This window comes from Polypterus senegalus, chromosome 17 (assembly GCF_016835505.1).
Source record: "Polypterus senegalus isolate Bchr_013 chromosome 17, ASM1683550v1, whole genome shotgun sequence".
In the NCBI taxonomy this organism is placed as follows: Eukaryota; Metazoa; Chordata; class Cladistia; order Polypteriformes; family Polypteridae; genus Polypterus; species Polypterus senegalus.
In genome coordinates, this window is record NC_053170.1 from 28,832,260 (window position 1) to 28,852,685 (window position 20,426).

Here is a 20,426-nt window from a genome sequence, read left to right on the forward strand (position 1 = left end):
TTAAAAATTGAATAAAATCACAATATTAAAAGAAATTAACTTGCAATAAAAAAAAAAATTCGGCATTCCAAATAATTTAGTAATAATGTTGTTACATAGTATTTTTCAACCCCAGTAAAAATATATTCTCAAAATATTTGACACCATGGCCAAATAAAGGAACATCAGTCATAGCCAATTACATAGAAAAATCAAATAAATTAATATTTACCCTTCAAATGCAATCTAAAGGAGAAAGTATTATCTGTATCTGATGGAGTTTTTTATTAGTAGGGAAAATATTAAAACCAACCCTTTTTGTATCGATATCGATAAGTATGTATGTGTATGTATGGTGTAGGTTGTTATTTATAAGCCTGGCACATGACACATTGGTAAGAATTCAACACCCATAATACAAAAACACGCAATGTAGGAGAATGTTTCAAAGTCTAATTTATTGACAAAAGCACTGTGCAGAAAATCTCAACAGAACACATCATAAAAGAATATTGTAAAACATCAACAGAAATCACGTACCTTTGCTGCATGTGCGATGTCCAAATCAGGTTTCCGGTCCAAATCGGATAGTGACAGTATTTATGTATATAATTAGATGGACAATCCGATTTCCTCCCACACCCTAGGAGACACATGTTACGTTGACTGGCGACACTGGTGGTCTGGTTTGAGATTGCTGCTTCCTTTGACAGACTTACTTCCTGTCCTGGGATTTGTGCCTGGTGCCAAATTTTATTGGGACAGCCTTCAACCCTCTAGAACAAACAAGTTCACAAAAAGAATGACTGAATTCTGGCTTTGGTTGCCAGTCTGCTCACTGTCTCTGTGAAGTCTGCATGTTCACCACGTATTCACTATTTCTTCTGGCTATTTTAAATGTACATATGTATTAAATGAACTGGTGTCTGTAAATTGGCCAAGTATATGCATGTGCGTGCCCTTTAAAATGCAGACATCTAGTCCAGATCTGATTTCTTCATTAATCCTGGAACATTTTAGGATAACCTTCAGCTGACAAAGACAAAAGAAATTTCAAATTGGACTCAAGAAATAGATGGGTAATCATATTTTTAACTGTATCCTTATAAAAGCAAACTATTGAAAATGAGAAAAACAAGATTTGTAGAGACTGTTCTTAGCAAAACAAATATATTAAATAAAGCCTTGATGAGGTGCCTATCTGTGACATTTTATAACATTGGGTGGCTGGTGCACGAACAGCAGCTATGCGATCTTAATGGGTCAATAACCTTGATCTGGTGAAAACAGGTGGCCACTACAACTGGAGGTCACTGTTCTGCAGCAACCTTCTTCCAGGACCACAGACGCTGAAATAATGTCCATCTCCCTCCACCTGTTCTGCCATTAAGATGCATGTTGGACAGCAGAATCTTCATAAACCACGAGTGACGCTACCAAAATAACAATCCAGGCAGTAGTGCTTTAGGGTTCATCAGCTGTCATGGGGCCCACAATTGCACCATGATCACAAAACAAGAAAGGACATTTTACATTACCTTACAAAAGCGAGCCCTTGTATTTAATAGCTAGTAGCCGCACCATTAGTGGCGAAATGAGGACTGAGCAGCCTTAGTGTTAAAGTGACATGGCATCTGTAGGTTTTCTTTGAAATCTGTGCCTTCATCTGAGATTAACCTTTGCTATTAAAGTTTTGTTTAGAAAGAGTCCCTCAACTACAATAAAAGAAACCTGTTGATTTTGTTCATCTTTAAATTTCTAAAAGTCGTGTGCCTACATGCACATTTGCAATTTTTTCCATATTTTTCAAATTATTTTAAAACTCATTAAGATTCCAAGTTTATATTTTTTTCTTAATAAGGTCTGTTTGTCAAGATGTTTTAAAGTACGTACAAAGAAATGTTGGAATGTTTACATTTATTCACCTAGCAGGTGCTTTTTTCCAAAAATGACTTACAGATGAGGTCAACATAATCAAATTAACATTAGTCCTGGGGGGCAGTTTTGAATCAAGTGTTGCAGGACAAGGGTACAAAACTGACCATCACAAGTGAAGAGCTCTAAAGCAAACTGAGCAACACAATAAGACCCCTTGAGCTACAAAAACCTTGCATCAAAACCATTCTTAATTAGAAGGATATTCACAAAAGTGAAACTTCAAACACTTTTTGAACAAAGTGATGGGGTCAGCAGTTCCGATGGAGGTGGGCTGCTCATTCCAAGGGCTACACATGAAGAGGCTTGATTGAGACTTGATGCCACGTGGAGTTAGTATCACCCGAAACCTTATATTAGTAGACCCGAGCGGGCGGGGAGGAGCGTAGGACTTCATGAGTGCCTCCATATACATGGATGTTGACTTATTGATTAAATTAAACTTCATGCATCTTACAACATGGGGCCAGTGTAGTGACCTGAAAAGAGGAGTGACAGACACCTATCATGGCTCACTGAACCTAAGATCTGTTACTGCATTTTGAATCACCTACAGTGGCTTAGTAGCACATGCAGATACCACTGCCAGTAAAGTGTTGCAGTATTTCAGACGTGACAAGCCTAGTGTCTGAGCCAAATGTTGTTCTGTATACTCCATATCTGGTAAGGGGCTGATCTTGTGGATGCTATAATGTGTAAATCTGCATGAGCAAAAGGCAGTTTGCAATGTGATCAGTGAAGTATAGCTGGTCACTGACCACCAACACAAGGTTGCATACTGACTTGGTTGGTGTTATTTATATTTAGCCAAGCTTTACAGAGATGTTATATTAACTGAACTGCTCCTATACAGTATAGAAAAAAAACAAGCCAGTGATTTACCCGATCTGACAGAGATCTTGGCATTTGGGAGTTGCTGGGAGCGTGCATTAAAAGCTATAAAATCCAGATGCTCTGAAATTCTGATTCCTGTCATTTTCACAAACCGTAAAAAGTACAAGTTAAACAAAATCGTTTGAGAATTCAAATTACATATGTTGCCACATTCTATACAACTTAAGTATTAAATTACTTTGAACTTATTTGCATAGTTTATGGCTTAATAAAAACCCAACCGTCTGGCATTTCCACACTACCTTTTTAAATAAACCACAAATGATAAAGATTTTTTTCTGGTTCATGTATTAAAAGCAAAGTAAACCTGCACTACCTCCGAATATACTTCCTAATCATCTTATGTACCCTGAGAAAGGCATGGCCGCGTTCTCTAACCGCAGATTGCAACCTTCACAAAAGGACTTTTTTTTTTGTCGTTCATGAACATTTTACGTACCTCTTCCTGACTGCATTTAGGACACAACACTATCGTTTTGTTTTTTTCTTTCCATTTCTCGTTACAACTCTTAAGCGGAGCTACCTACCTAACGTGCAGTCACGGTTGCAAAGCGCGAATGGCGTCCACTCGTAGCACTGCACACGACACACCTCACGCGTTCCCGCTCGCGCCTTCGCCTGATGCGCTGCAGGTGCGCCTGGGGTTGCAGGTGACCCCCAAATTGGAAGACACCACCTTTCCATCTCCTGTATTCTTTTTACCAACTTTTAAGCCGCCCTCCCCAAAAAAGTAAAAGCGTGCCACGTTTTTCTCGCGCGCGTCGTCGGTCCATATGATAATTCACATTTTCTAAATTGTTCGTTGAAAAATTAAGACAGATCAGTGGCCCCTTTCCCTCATCCCACCTTTCGGTGGATTATCCCACGACTTGTAACAGGTACATTCTCCAGATAGAAGAGAGAAAAATAAAGTTGTTAAAGGACCTCCTAAAAAGTTACGGCAATGGACTCCAGCGATGTAGAGCCTAGTGAAAATGCCGACGAGCCGGCCAATTTCGGTAAGACATGAAACCTTATTGTTTTACTCCATGTAATTATTGCATTAAGTTAATATAGAAGCCCATTTCGCTTTATCAGTGTTTTAAAATGAGGCCAATTTATCCTTGTTTTTAATCCGATAATAACCCATCAATCTTTTCGAATATGGCCATAGTTTAAAATACATAATTAGCCGGGATAATTTACGTGTTCTCTTTCTGTTCTACCTGCTTTTAAATGGAGGCATATTAAAATGTTGTTTTTTCAATTATTGTGTGCAATTTAAGAATATTGTTCATTTGCTTTGTTTTAATCCATTGCGAGTTAATGAAATTCGGCGAGAATTCTGCAGTCGGTGTTTTTTTAAGAGCGTTACTCTTAATTTTCGTGTTTAGTAAATGTTTATTATATATTTGCGTATAATAATTTGTAAATAATACGCGTATTTTTGTATAATTAACTCCGGTGAGATATTGTAATGGCGCAGACATTATATAGGGTGGTCCAGATCAAGTTATGCAATTTTCATTACGCTATCACTTTATAAGTTTATTACATAGAAAATCACCCGACCATTGAGAGGTGTGCGAACTGACGACATGAAGAATCGTCTTCGCGCCGAACTGGAATCGTCTCCACATAAATCAAAGTCATCCAGACGATCTGGATCTGCATAATTAGATGTGGACCACCCTGTAAACGTTAACAGTATTATCCTGTAAAGGCACATATGTCCACTCACTGCCTATGTACAGTATATTCGAATACATTTCTTCGTCACAATAACACTATAAACACGGATCTGCAGGAGTTATGGAACTTGAAAACCGGACTAGGCTGACCAGATTATCGATTCACTTCCTGAACCCCACTTAAACTTCAGGTCCCATAGACCCCACCTTGGGCTTTTATTTCAATTAGGCAAACTTGATTAACTGCTTTCTTGTTTCATGCCAGGGCTTATATGATTTATTCAATTTGTAGGAATTTAAAAAGTTTGAATAAGTTTTTATAATTTTACCTGTTTGATATTTTGCTCTTTAGTTCGTCTGAAATGGTTTGGTGATTTAACTCGTTGTTTGCTGCTGTTCACACAAATGTTTTTAACACTGTTGGGGTTTTTATAATTTACATTTATGACACACAAGTAGCCAAAGTGGTTAGCACTTAATCAGTACCAGCATGTACTATTGAAACGTATTTGATTATCTGACATTTTTCTGCTCTTATTCTGTAGACAGAATGGCTTCACAATTTGTGTTTTGTGTTTGCATTATGCATTTTAATAGGTTACACTTGTCTTCATTCTCATCTTTACAATTCACTTCTTTTCATGCATTTTGCTCCTTTAATTAAACAGCCACCATTTAACAAAGAGCTCACCCAGGTGCACACAGTGCTAGGAGATGGAGGAGCAGCTATTTCATTGATATATAACCTTGTTTGATCTTTAGCAAGATCTTTAAATTCATACAGTGTGAATACATTTTAATGAGAATTTTTGAATTGACATGATTAAAGGGTAAAACTATTGAAATAACTGTGTTTAGTTGACGTTGAAATAGGAACTGGCTACTGTAATGAACACTTGCAGCTACTCCAACCCTCTTTGAAAAGGATGGGCACCCAAACATGCACCATGCTGGATAAAGTTAATTGTCTTTTCCATTGTAAACTGGGATTTAGACACAATGAAGCGTTTATATGCACCATTGAAATAAATGCGCCATATGGCTGTAGCTTTTATCATTTTCTCCATCCCTATCCCCAGTGTGCTCTCAGTCCTTTTGACCTGCAGTTTAATAAAAACAGAATGTGAATGGGTAGATTTTCAAATTATATATGTGTTATTTAAACAACATTGCAGTGCTTACAGAGAATTTAAATGCGTTTTAATAAATGTTAATATCATGATTTTTATTAGTTTCTCTAAACTAGATAAGAGTGGGATCTTAAACAGTTGTCTCCGTGTTCTTTAATTTTAGTGCTATGAGGGTAGAAACTACACTTTTTGAAGAGATTTTTAAGTGTACATTTATAAATTAAATTTATGTAACAGTCCAAGGAAGTAGGCAAGTGTACTGGAATTAATGTTACCGTTTACAAAATGATCTTTGTGGAGTGAAATTGCATAGTAAATGGCAGATTCAAGAATGTCCGATTGAAAACATGGCAGTGGGAGTAGATGAGTAGAGTATGGAAGAGGAGTGTGTGGCAGCACTTCTGGAACTTGTCTGCAAGTGAGTTTTACAAAGTTGTATTGTTAATGGTGCTTATGGAGAGGCTATGCAGTACACCAATCTAATCTGTAAAGCTAATTATTTATTTTTGTGTGTGTTTGTTTGGGATGCAAATCCACATTGTTGAACCTTTCTCTGCCAGACTCTGCACAGATTCCCCATTTGTGCAGGTGATGACTGTTGGCTGTGTTTTGGTCCGATACTTCCTAACCCCCTGCCCCCCACCCGATTGGTTAACTTTATTTTTGTGACTTCACCTACTCTTTATGGGAAAATACTCCCAAGAGGAATTTTTGGCACTTGACACGGGTATGCAAAGTTGCTCTGCACGTTGTTGCTTACTCAGTGAAATTTTGGTTTGGGGCCGACATTTATCATCCTGGGGAATTTACTTAGTGACCCAAGTACTATTAAGTGTTAAATGCAACATTCGTTTATGTGCATATAGTACTTCCCAACATTTTCTCTTTACTTAGACTCTCAAGCATATTTAAAGGATCATGCACAATATATAGGCTCCATGATGGTTTCATCATTTTTTGCATGTTTTTCTTTTTTTCTTCCATTATCATATGTATTTAGTTTTAGAGATTTTAAAATGTTGCCTTCAGGCTCATTAAACAAAGGTATTAGTAATCCATTGAAATAAACAAAAAGAAACTGGACTGTGGCTTTTATTTTGCTGGTTGTACCCCTTGGAGGTTTCCCTTTTATCCTACAGCATTAAACTGACCCGGTCCACTGGCGAGTGGTTGCTGCACTTGTGCCACATTGATGCACTCTTGGGTGCAAGTCATTCACATTTTCTGCAACAACAAAACTACATGTTCAAAGGATACATGATGAAAAACACCCCAACTACTGCCTAGTGACAAAAGTAACCTACATTTTGGTACATCTCGCAGTATGAACATCATTTTTTGGGTTAATGGTCTTACTATATTATGCATTGCATATTATATTATACTCTTGTTATTCTTGTAAATAATTATTGACAAATGAAACTGTCCCTCTCAGTCAGAATTGATTGTAGGATTCTAGTTTGGATTGTTCATTAAACAATATATCTGTATTCCGGTAAATACAAACACATTTTATAGTTATGTCACTTTATGTGAAACTGGGAAAGGAATCTTCTTCAATTTAGACCATAAGTGAAAGTGTTAAAAGAAAATAATATTCTTTAAAGCACTTTGTGAGACGAAAAAATTGCTACAAGCAAATGTGGCAGCCATTGTATATATTGTATCTAGGGTCGGAGCTAAATGTGATGCCTCCTGAACAATTAAGCATTTTACCGCTGGTCTGCTACACTGCTGGTTGGGCTGAGTTGTGTTAGATCAGCTTGAGCTTGACAAGGCTGAGAAATATAATAACAAAATCACGATGGTGGCCATTTTGAATATGAAGTACATCCTCATCCAATGCTACTTTTGCAAGTGGAATTCTTACTGTAATCAAACATCTTAACCAATACAGGTGACTTGAGTTAGTAGACATTTGCAAAAACATTGGCTTTTTGTACTTCAATCATAAACGTCATTTCCATCTTACTCTGCTCTTATTTGCCAGTACTTGATGCCCCCAAAACACACAAGAAGGAGTAAACAGTTGATATTATAAGTTATTAGCAAGGAATCTGGTGATTTCAAAACAAATTTCAAGAGGACTCCTGAATCACTGCAGAGAATGAGGTAAAGGATTCTGTGACTACACAACAATTTGGAGTTGCTGAACGATACAACACATTTCCATGTGAGCAATCAGCAAATAGTTAGCTAACTGAGGTCTATATGGACATTGAGGAACTCCTTCCTTATTTGGGATATGATTGGAAATTCTTAAAATTCTATCTATTTCCATTACTGACTATTACATAAACCTCTGTGTTTTAGAACTGTTTATCTATCTATCTATCAATTAATGTGAAACAGCTTTTGTATGTGTTTCTTACATATAACATGTAATCACTGCATTCATTCATAAGTGAAATAATGTTCAGTTTTGATATCTATTTTTCTTTTAATATATCATCTGAATCTTTTTCTGTTTTCAGTGCCATTATTAATAACCATTTAAATCCCAGGTTCAATTATTGTTGACAAGGAGAAAAGAGAAATCAAACGGCAATATGTGTAATGTTTCTGTACTAATATAGTTATTTCCAAGTTATTGCATCACCATGCACAGCATCTCATTATAGAACAGACATTGACGTTATGGAAACATAACACCCCATAGCTGACCTGCCCTAGTGTGTGAAAACTCAGAAGCAGGTACATTTTTTTTGAGAAGAAGGAATCAGGGTTATCTTCAAACCCTGTTTCTAAAGAATATTTTAACACAAAAATACTGGTCCTGGATCTAAAGATTGCATTTTGACTGATAAGGTGGGGCCAGTACAGGGAGAAAGTCTTAAACAGGATTAACCTGAATAGCTTCTAGACTGCAGATATCTACATTGGATAAAACCGTTAGTTGTGATCAGCTCACATTAGTCTGTACTTTTTTAGGCTGGGTTTTCTAAAGCATTTGACTCTCAAAAACAGAATATCTGAAGTTTGTTAAAAAGACACTGTTAGTATTGACATTAAACCTCTTGAGTCATAGAAAACCCATCACTTCTCTGCTTACTTCCTGTCAGAACTCGTGGTTTGCCTCTGAGAAGCCTGTGGCAGACTGGTCTCAGTTCAAGAAGGTCTTCTTGGAGGCATTTCTCTCAACAAACTACAAGGCAGATAAGTGAAAGAACAAGCATCTTCATTATGTGTCCAAAATGGAAATCTGAAACGGTGAAAGAGAAGCTAGTTAAATGCTTCCTCAGTGCATGCAGTCTGAGACTAGCAGCAGGAATGCAAGGTTTTATGAAAGCCTTTTATGGAAAATTCTAAGAAGCTCTGACCATCCAACGAAGAGAGGAGCTACAAGAAAGACCAAAGCAGTTTTGGGCAGAATCCTCTCTGCTTTAACTGTCCCAATACGGCACAGTGATGATACTACAGTTGATCTTTGACTTGGATTCTATGTTTACATGAAAGCAATGGAGTCTGTGGACCGTTGTGGCTGGTAGTTCTAAGAAACTCCAAAAAAAGAAGGACCTTGCCATTCTGCTTGCACATAAGCTATAGGAGTGACCATATTTCTCTATAAGCAGAATTGCAGAATACAAAATCTAGTGAAATACATTCTGGAAGACTCCATTCTTGCCATATCTCTGTTACTGAGAGTGGACATCAGGGTACACACTGACAAGTACAAGGTAATTGACACTAGTCTCTTCCAGCAGCCAAAAAAGATATAACTGCTCTTTCAATGTTGGCCTGAGGTGCGAACCTTAAAGAAAAGTGCAATGGAAATAATCGGACAGATATGAGCAACTTCAAGTGCTTCAGTATGTCTATCAAGCTTGCATACTGCAGAGGCCAATCATTAGCAAATATACATAACCGATGAAAGAAGAGATCATCATTTGGTACACAAATTTCCAAAGGCTGCAGCCATGATCTTGATGATTCTCTTGTGTGGACTATTGGGAAGAAATGCCAAGATCTGCCACATTGCAGACCCAGTGTCTTGTGTTCTTGCAAGTTCCTTCAATTTTCAGCTCCTTGGACATATAAGTCATATATTGATAACTGAAAATGGGGAACAACAGTGTGGTGAAGACTTAAGTCATCACTTCCAAGGGACAGTTCCATTTCAAGGTCCTATGTTTTCAACTGGGGAATGCTGCTACTGCATTTCAAAAGCTAATAGTCCTTGGAGAGATAAAAGTCAAGATTTGAATATATTAATAAAACCATTGACTTTTATGGAACAATATCTGAAAGACCTGGAAAGTAGGTGTGCAGTGCTATATAAACCTTACAGTAAAGTAATATATATTTGGAGTTTTGGTTTCATTACAGTCATATAGCAAACACAATCAGGGTTTTAAAGGCATCATGAAAATTTTTCAGGCAAGCTGATTTTATACCTGAGCTTGACACTAATGTCCGTAATCATCCATCCATTTTCCTAACCTGCTTTATCCAGGGCAGGGTTGTTGGGCAGCTGGAGCCTATCCCAGCAATCACTGGGTGCAAGGCAGGAACATCACTTCAGCAGTGTGTCAGTCCATTGCTGGGTGAACCCACAGACACATTAGAGACAATTTAGCAACACCATTTCACCTAACTTGCATGTCTTTGGACTGTGACAGGAGAGCAGACCACCTGGAAGAAACCCACATGGACATGAGGAAAACATGTAAACTCCAGACCGGGAGCACGCAGCATGCTCCTTACCTCTCTGTCTGTATTCTGTGATTGTTTGTTTCTTTTTTTTTTTTTGTTTTTTATTTTATGGCCGACAATTATTGCTACTAATTTTATGATATGTATTGTGGTGTTTTATAAGTGAATTGGACCATTTGGTTCAGTTAAATGAAGATCTGGATTACTAACTTATTGATTGGTTGTGGGCTGGAGGTTCCAAAACATTTTAAACTTAAACATGGGCATTAGGTAAACTTGAGGGATTATCAAGTATGGGAAAAAAATTAACAGAACCGTCAAAACCATGATAGCACATCTTTGTCGGAGACCATTACCCAGAACAAGCAAATGGCTTCATCAGTTGTAGTTGATCAGTACTCTGGTGCAGGAGACTATATCACTACTAGTGCTACACGCTGGTAGTAGGTTGGTCAAAGAACCATTGCGTGCCTCTTATCCCCCCATGCACTCCACCCAACAATCATCAGTTAAGGTACTAAGAAAGTCAGCAATATGTTTAGAAAGGAGTAGTGGTTTGTAGTTGTAGATAAGTAAGATCTTGCAGGTGTTAAAGAATTAAAGCACACTTCTCTGAATCTGAGCTCATCATCTTTAGAGAACCTGTGAAAAAGTGGTGAGTGGCAATAGCTAGAGAATTGGGTCCCAGTGATTAGAGTTCCCTGGGAGAAGGCAGGAGAAACTTAAAGGGTAATGATGAACTCCTTCTAAACATGCAGAGTTTTTAGTCCCCATCTCAGACATGTCCTTTGAAAATCTGTTCTAATTTTTTACTTATACAAAATTACAACATTAGGACAACAGTATTCATCACATCCCAACAGCCCGGAAACAGACAAGTTAAACACTCATCAGTTTTAATTCAGAAAACTCTAAGATGAAAGTGTTAAGTTAATGAATCTTGCAAGTAACTATGTCTGAGAAACACAGTAGCCTTGAGTCTTGATGGATCTGAGCCATTTACCAGATAGACAATGAGCGACTTTTCAGACTTCACATTTCCGTTTGGAAGGTTAAAATGAGTCCACAGTTTGGAAATGACATCCTGGGATTCTAGACTCCACCTGCCACTCTATCTAGCTGCCTCTTGTCCACTGCTGAAATATTGCCATGCCACACAATGACAGTAAAGGTCACAACATGGTTTGCAACTTGTAAAACAGGGAGCCCTCTTGACCATAAGGAATGTGTTGATCTTACATGTTAGAGTGTTAAGAATGGTGGCACAAGTGAAATTTTAAACTTTTCACTAACTCTAAATTCTTCCCATTGATATACAAAGGAGTGAGTGTTTTTTTTTTTTTTTTGCTTACTTAAAGTTTATATACCACTACTTTTTATTTTTAGTTTCACATTGTTTAGGCTATACCATTTGATCAATATGACTGCCTGACTAATATATGCAAATTCATCACAAGTAATTTCAGATCAGCCCTATAATAACAGCGATGTTATTAATAAAATTAACCATTCTTGCAGCCTATTCGGTTAACCAAAAATCTTCATATTTGAGATATGGATTGAAAAAAAAAAATCCAGAGAAAAGTGGAATATGGAGAGAACATTCATGCCTGTTCCACATGACATACATAATATTCTCAAGTCTTCTTCACCCAATTTAGACACAACGTTGTTCGAGGGGGGTGGTTTGCTGGAGCTTTTCCTGTCAATATTGGGTTCAAGGCTGGAACCTCCTTGCACGGTCTGAGAAATCTGCTAGCCTTTTCCTTTATAGTTCTAAGACACTTACCAGTTCGATTGTGAGTAATGTTGCAAACAAACATTACCATTTTACTAAAAATATGTAAATATATTGATCATTTGCACCTTTTGAGATACACTGTTCAATGATTCTTAAATGTTTTCAGGATAGATTAAAGTAATGGCTTCTGCTTATCTAGACAAATACTGAATTTCTAAAATTCTTTAGTTGACAATGTAATATGATTATTCATTTGGGCAATATGTAATTGCTCATTAAATTAAATTATTAAAATGGCAGAGTATTTTAGAGCAGTTAATGCAGGCTAAGAAAATGAGCATTAGGGGGTATTCAGAAATGATGCTTTAATTATTGCTTAATTAGAGTGGTTTTCTGCAATTACCCATCTACTGTACATTCAAGCATTTATATCAGGAAGACCGAAGTTTCTAGGATAAGTGTGCTCTGTTTACTGTGCCAGAAGGTGCCTAGCCAATGAATGTTAATTAACACATGCAAATAAGAATGTTACTAGATTCTACACTTGACAATAATGAGTCTATAAATGTATACATGTATTTCCTATACATGTTTTATAAAACCACTTAGAATATATTTTTCATTGTAAATAAGATTTATTGCCACAGATATATATATGAACCTGAATACCTTTCTGCTATTTTTTAGAAAACAACGATAATATCCTTACAGAGCTTTAGATACTTAATGGTTTTTGCTGTTTTCTAGACAATCAAACATTGTTAGGCACCCTGGCTGTGTAATGCAAGTAACCAGCTCCTCTAAACAGCAAATCATGGGACTAAAAGTCAATATATACAGTATGCAGACATGGTAAAGAGTTTGTTTTATGAGCATTCTTTTGATTGGAGAAGATGTGAACTCGATGACTTTGGTGACATTAGTATGATTGTTGGTGCCAGGCGTGGTGGGTTTCAGCATCAGAGGCCACTGTGTTGACTGAGATACAGTATTCCTTCACTACAATCTCTAGAATTTACAGAGAATGGTGCAGTAAGCAAAAAACTTACAGTGATCAGCAAATTCAGAATTACCAGATTTGTTCAAAGAAACAAAGGCTATAAATACTCAAATAATTGAATTTTGCTATAGAAGTGTGATGATTACAATCTTAAACGTATAGCACATTGCACCTTACAGAATGCTTGGTCCTGTTCCTGTCACCTAAAAATGGGAGGATGAGGCCTCAATGGCCATGTTATTTGCAAAACTGGATGAGTGAAGTTTGGCAAAGTAATGCATTGCCTGTCAAACCTTTATTTATTTATGCTACACTTTGCAGATCCTGGAATTGGTGAAGGGTTGGCATAAGCAGCATGAACCAATGGATCCATCCTGCCTTGTGTCAATGGTATAGGTGGTTGATTATAGTGAAATCCATCCTTTTTTCCCAGTGTGGATCACAGGCATGATCATGTAATGGTGTAGGAAATGTTTTCTTCGTACACATTTGGCCTTTTCCTACAAATTGTGTATCATTTAAATGTCACCATGTTCCTAACCATTGTTGCTGACCACATGTATTCCTTCATAGCTTTTGTCAACCTTTTTGAACATAGGCACTTGCAGCAGGAAAATCCCATTTTCCATGTATGTATGTATGTATGTATGTATATATATGTGTATGTATGTATGTATGTATGTGTATAATAATTTCAGGTTAAAGTCATTCTAATTATATTTTGCTCTGGTTTTTCTGAAAGTTTCTCTGATTTCTTGTCTTGCTGTCATTCCTATTATGATGTGTTTTTTTCCCCTCTCTTTTTATAGGCCAAGGTGATTTACTTTGCAATGAGCAGCTGGAAAGTGAGGAGGAGAGTAGCAAAGTGAGAAATGAGGTCTTGCAAACATCATGTGAGGAACTGCAAGAGGATGAGGATAAGGAAGAGGTAGATGAGGAGGAGGAGGACGACGAAAGAGATGAGGAAGTGGAAGTAAATGAGGATGATGAATGTGAGGTTATACAGGATAAGGAAGAAGAGGCAGAACAGCTAAACCAACCTCAAAGGACTCCTGTCACAACTTTCCATACTGTCATTATTAATAGTGACCCCACTGAAGTTCTTGAGACAGGTGAGGAAGAGGAGCCTGCTATGGTTTCTTCAGAAGAAGGCTTTTGTGTACTTCAGGTTGAAGATCCAGCAACTCCTCCGGAAACTGAACAGTTTCAAGCACGAGAGACTGTTCCACCTGAGTGCCATTTAAATTATGTGACAGTTTGTAATCGCATGCAAGAGTTCTTTGACAGGAATGATTCTACAGAAGATGCATTTTCTCACTTGCCCACATCATACTCTTCACAGTCTTCTATAGGCCTGTACACTGAACAAAATGAAAAGCAGGAGATGATGCAAGGTGTCAAAAGAACCTACCAGAACTTAGAAAGTGAGCATGAACAGGAGGACGATAGTCAAAATGTTAAGCTGCAACCTCAAAGCACCACAAACAGCAGCTCTTTGATTATTCCTTCTAAAGTGATCAGCCTGGCAGAGTTTCAACCAGTGGACCTTAAAATTAACCCTGTTTATGCCACCCGTCGCTACACTCGCTATGCTAACAGAATTAAGGGTGGTTACTCCCACTATAGAGCCACAGGTGTTAACTCACTTTTAGAGGAAGGATCTCTTGATGAACAGAGTGACACAATAAAGCATGATGAAACAACAGAAGGTGTACCTATGCCTCCTGCACCAAAGAAGAAAACAAGAACATTATATTCACCTGGTAAGATTTTAAAATATATAACATGGGCATTGAGTTGCCCAGTTTTGTACTGGTACACTGTACTTTATTGGATTTTTAAGTGAAGTTTAAAGCAACTGTAAACTTTATTTATTGCTTTGATTTCCACCCCCCACCCCCAATTACTCTGACTATGTCGTGTTAGGTTTTTGTATGTTTAAATTTGTTTGGGGAATGAGGAAAGTTTTCTCACAATATCTTCAGGTTTGTTTTGAACATCTAACAATACTTGACAGTTTTTGCTTCTCTTTCTCTTGACCAAATCTTTTTGTGTAGAACAGTTAGAAGAGCTTGAACGGATGTTTCAGGAGGATCACTACCCAGATGGAGACAAGAGAAAACATATTGCTGCTTCCATAGGTGTTACACCACAAAGAATTATGGTAGGATTGTAAAAATCTCTACATGCCTATGCCTATTTCTTTCTCCTCTTATTAGGAATCATGAACTACAGTTACAAACTGTGCTGCTTACTAGTACATTTTGGTTTAAATCATATGCTAAATGGTGTCTTTTAAATGATAGCTGTTTTTTTTCTAGCAGATTAATAAAGCACTTCAGTATAGTGATCCTGGATTTCAGAGAGGACTGCACAATTTACATCATTTTTGGGGTGACTAAAGATTGTTTATGTTCGTGCATGTGTGGATACTGTGCTATCCGCTGCTGGTGTGGCAACAGACATGCCTCATTATAGTATCATCTGTGCATCGTTGAATTGTCACTGACTGTGTACCTCTACTAAACCTGCTCCAGTTTTGCAATATGCTTTCAGACTTTTAACATATTTATATGTTCACATATATTTAAAATCCTACTCTAATAATGTAATGTTAGTTCAATTTTAATATGACATGATTGAGTGGCTGGCTCAGCTGCATCACTGCTCCAGAATCCTAAATTCAGATTCTGGCTTAGACACTGTGTATGTGTGTGGAGTTCGCACATATCTTCCTGTGTCAACATAGGGATTCTCCAGATATCTGAGTGTCCTCCCACATCCCTAAGGTGCTAGTAACTGGTAACTGGTGACTCTGAATGGGCTCAGTAAATGGGAGTACTCATTATTAGGGCACATTGTCAAAAGAACCTACCAGAACTTAGAAACTGAATGAACAGGAACACACCAGTTAAAACATTTAAGCTTCAGCCTCAAAGCACCACAAACAGAAGCTTTTGATTATTCCTTCTAAAGTGATCAGCTTGGCAGAGTTTCAACCAGTAAACCTAAAAAGGAACGCAGTTTATGTAACTTATCAATAATCTAGCTAAGCTAATAGAATTAATGATGGATACTGTCACTATACAGTAGATCCATGGATGTTGCATTTATTGGAAGGCTTTTATTGAATAGAGTGATAGATTGAAGCCTGAGTATGCCTTGCAACCAACAGAAATGCCACCCTGGTTATTTACTTCTATATGGCCAATACAGCAAGGACAGCCTGTGACTTCACATGAATCTATAATGGAAAAAAGCAGGTCTGGAAAATAAATGTATGAATATATAATATATTAAGCATAGACAGTAGGTAAAATTAAATTGCAAAATATTTAGTACACTAACAATGAATAAGTGTCATGTGATGAAGGATGAGGCCAGTTTGTATATTTTGTATGTATCCAGCTTCCAGTAAGGTGCAACCATAAGTCTTATCCACCTTTTAACTTTAGGTGTGGTTTCAGAACCGGCGAGCAAAGTGGCGAAAAATTGAAAAGACCACATTGAAGCAAGAGAAGAAGTACTCTGGTAGTACCATAGTGTCTACTTTACCCACTAATGTCCTGCCAGCCCCTCAGATCTCAACTCACATTCAGCTAACTGCACCACCCAATGGGTAAGAACACAGTTTGTCTAATCTCAAAATATGTGTATATGGCATTTATTTATTTAATTTTGTATGTTCACCTGGTTTTTCAGGAAATTTGGACAAGAATGTAAAATTAGAATCTCATCATGCATAGAACTGTTTTTATTGGTTAAATATTCATAATTTATGTGTCTTTTTGTAGAACTATATTAAATTTGTGCAGTCTTACTGCAATTCTCAGTGTAGTGTCAAATAAAAAAATCTTTTTAATCTATTTCTTAAACCTGTATATTATACAAACCGTATTCCAAAAAAGTTGGGACACTATACAAATCGTGAATAAAAACTGAATGCAATGATGTGGAGGTGCCAACTTCTAATATTTTATTCAGAATAGAACATAAATCACGGAACAAAAGTTTAAACTGAGAAAATGTATCATTTTAAGGGAAAAATATGTTGATTCAGAATTTCATGGTGTCAACAAATCCCAAAAAAGTTGGGACAAGGCCATTTTCACCACTGTGTGGCATCTCCCCTTCTTACAACACTCAACAGACGTCTGGGGACCGAGGAGACCAGTTTCTCAAGTTTAGAAATAGGAATGCTCTCCCATTCTTGTCTAATACAGGCCTCTAACTGTTCAATCGTCTTGGGCCTTCTTCGTCGCACCTTCCTCTTTATGATGCGCCAAATGTTCTCTATAGGTGAAAGATCTGGACTGCAGACTGGCCATTTCAGTACCCGGATCCTTCTCCTACGCAGCCATGATGTTGTGATTGATGCAGAATGTGGTCTGGCATTATCTTGTTGAAAAATGCAGGGTCTTCCCTGAAAGAGATGACATCTGGATGGGAGCATATGTTGTTCTAGAACCTGAATATATTTTTCTGCATTGATGGTGCCTTTCCAGACATGCAAGCTGCCCATGCCACACGCACTCATGTGACCCCATACCATCAGAGATGCAGGCTTCTGAACTGAGCGTTGATAACAACTTGGGTTGTCCTTGTCCTCTTTGGTCCGGATGACATGGCGTCCCAGATTTCCAAAAGAACTTGAATCGTGACTCGTCTGACCACAGAACAGTCTTCCATTTTGCCACACTCCATTTTAAATGATCCCTGGCCCAGTGACAACGCCTGAGCTTGTGGATCTTGCTTAGAAATGGCTTCTTCTTTGCACTGTAGAGTTTCAGCTGGCAACGGCGGATGGCATGGTGGATTGTGTTCACTGACAATGGTTTCTGGAAGTATTCCTGAGCCCATTCTGTGATTTCCTTTACAGTAGCATTCCTGTTTGTGGTGCAGTGTCGTTTAAGGGCCCGGAGATCACGGGCATCCAGTATGGTTTTACGGCCTTGACCCTTACGCACAGAGATTGTTCCAGATTCTCTGAATCTTCGGATGATGTTATGCACAGTTGATGATGATAGATGCAAAGTCTTTGCAATTTTTCGCTGGGTAACACCTTTCTGATATTGCTCCACTATCTTTCTGCACAACATTGTGGGAATTGGTGATCCTCTACCCATCTTGGCTTCTGAGAGACACTGCCACTCTGAGAAGCTCTTTTTATACCCAATCATGTTGCCAATTGACCTAATTAGTGTTTATTGATCTTCCAGCTCTTCGTTATGCTCAAATTTACTTTTTCCAGCCTCTTATTGCTACTTGTCCCAACTTTTTTGGGATTTGTTGACACCGTGAAATTTTGAATCAACATATTTTTGTTTTAAAATGATACATTTACTCGGATTAAACGTTTGATCTGTCATCTATGTTCTATTACAAATAAAATATTGACATTTGCCATCTCCACATCATTGCATTCAGTTTTTATTCACAATTTGTTTAGTGTCCCAACTTTTTTGGAATCCGGTTTGTAATTAAATGTTGTAAAGAAGCAGAATCTATCTTGGTGGTATCAAGTGCACAGCAGGAATCAACACTGAATAAGCATTCATTACTGGACATGCTTACTTGCACACTCATACAGGTACAAATATGATATAGACTAAAAATAATTTGTTTCTACAAATAAACAAACACACACAAAATATTGACACTTTAGGTAAAGGAAGACATCAGAAATTATTTAGCATAATGAAAACCAAGACATCTGCCAGATGGGTTTAAAAATTATATCTCTTTGTATCTATCATATTCAATATAATGCTGTATATTTTATAACTAAAGTCTTCAATTAAGGCAAATAGCTTTAGTATTCTTTTTTACATTTATAGTTTGTTATTTTGATAGGGCTTTTTAAAATTAATTGTTGTCTGGCAGAAAATAAGTGTGTGGGTGTCTGAGGCTGGTTAGGAAAAATATATAGTATTAAAAATAACAGCTGAAAAAATAAATCTAATAACGAAAGAGCTTACTAAACTCGACAGACATTTTCTCTGCAGCACAGCAGAAGACATTTATTTGGCAGATAGCTTTCCTATAGGCAATTTACAAAATTAGGGTACATAGAGTAGATTAGAATGCTGGCCAAGAAAATGCAAAGTTAAGAGTTAATTGAAATAAATAATAGCCTTTTTATAATATGTTAGAATTATACTATTGCATTTACCACAGGATCTGTATGGTAGAGACACATACTATAACTGACTCTATGTTAAATTTAGCCCACAATTGAAAAGGGATCCAAAGTAGAGCCAAGTGACTAAAAGCTTAATCTGCCCTAAGGTATAAGGGCTTTCAAAGGGTACATAAAAATTCCTAGTCTAAGATCAACTTTTAGTAATGAGTGAACATGAGCTGAATTCATAGTTACTCCAAGATCTTTACGCCTATTGGGGGAAAACATCAAGTTGTACTGTACAAATTCTGGGATTCATTTTAAACAAGTATATGATCTTGTCAAATCTCCAGATTAGCAATGTAAGTATAAGAATATCATTTAAAAAGAGGAAAAAACAATGCTGTTTCACCAAGTACCTATCAAGAAACCTTGTAAAATCTCATGAGAACATTGGATAAAAATTGTGGCTCAACGTTAAATAAATATTAAGACCCACTATTTTCAGATTCTTGAGTGTCCATGCATTCACAAGCTTTTTTGCTTGTTTGTTTATTTTCTCTAGACCAAAGTTTATGTGTTTTTTTTTTTTTCAAAATACACCTATAATCAATAACGTATAAAGCAGTTTTACAAATGTGTCATAACACAAGACTAGTTTCACAGAGCACTTAATTGCTGCTGTTACATTCATGTGATTTCTTAACATAGATTCTTGAAATGTACATTTTTATGGTAATTATGATGAACTCTGTTATACTTGGTTATCTGAGGTCATACTTTATGTTTCATATAAATCATTTTAATGCAGGCCAACATGTTGAAACAGTGTTTACTAATGACCTTTTATACTCCTGAAATAAGGAGACATCACACAGTGAATAACTGCGTTGAGTATGCAGCCACTACCTGTGTTATACAAGCTTTCTTGGAATACTTTGTTTTTCTTCCATGTCCCAAATACTAGTGTGCATGTCTGTGTGTGTGGGCCCTTTAAACCAAGACCCCATGCATGACTGTCTCCCACCTTTCAACCAGTGCCCCTTTCATTTGACTCTGGCTGTATTCAATGCTTAATCAAAAACAGTTTAAGAAAAGAAAGTGTAATAATCTATATGGATCATTTAAAGGTATACAATATGTGTTTTGCTGTTAAACCGATCATATGCTTTTCCTTTCACTTCATTCAGAGGAGGAATACTAGCATCTGTCCATCCCCAGCCAGCTGTGTCACGATTGGCAGCTCCGCACAACCAGACGCATTTTTCCAACATGGTAAATCTGTCTTCTAGCCCCTCAGGTG

The 20,426-nt window shown here is 37.2% G+C and overlaps 1 protein-coding gene across 2 annotated transcripts in view; it reads left to right on the plus strand.

Annotated features, from left to right (window-relative positions):
- Positions 1–3,725: 3,725 nt before the first annotated feature.
- The window catches only part of LOC120517998, a 35,196-nt gene continuing 18,495 nt past the window's right edge, over positions 3,726–20,426 (plus strand). For both annotated transcript variants that reach the window (XM_039740544.1, XM_039740543.1), the window contains exons 1-5: positions 3,726–3,806; positions 13,812–14,765; positions 15,060–15,166; positions 16,458–16,621; positions 20,314–20,423. In XM_039740544.1, the coding sequence (XP_039596478.1) occupies positions 3,752–3,806; positions 13,812–14,765; positions 15,060–15,166; positions 16,458–16,621; positions 20,314–20,423 (1,390 nt within the window). In that variant the 5' untranslated portion in view covers positions 3,726–3,751. The remainder of the gene's footprint in view (positions 3,807–13,811; positions 14,766–15,059; positions 15,167–16,457; positions 16,622–20,313; positions 20,424–20,426) is intronic.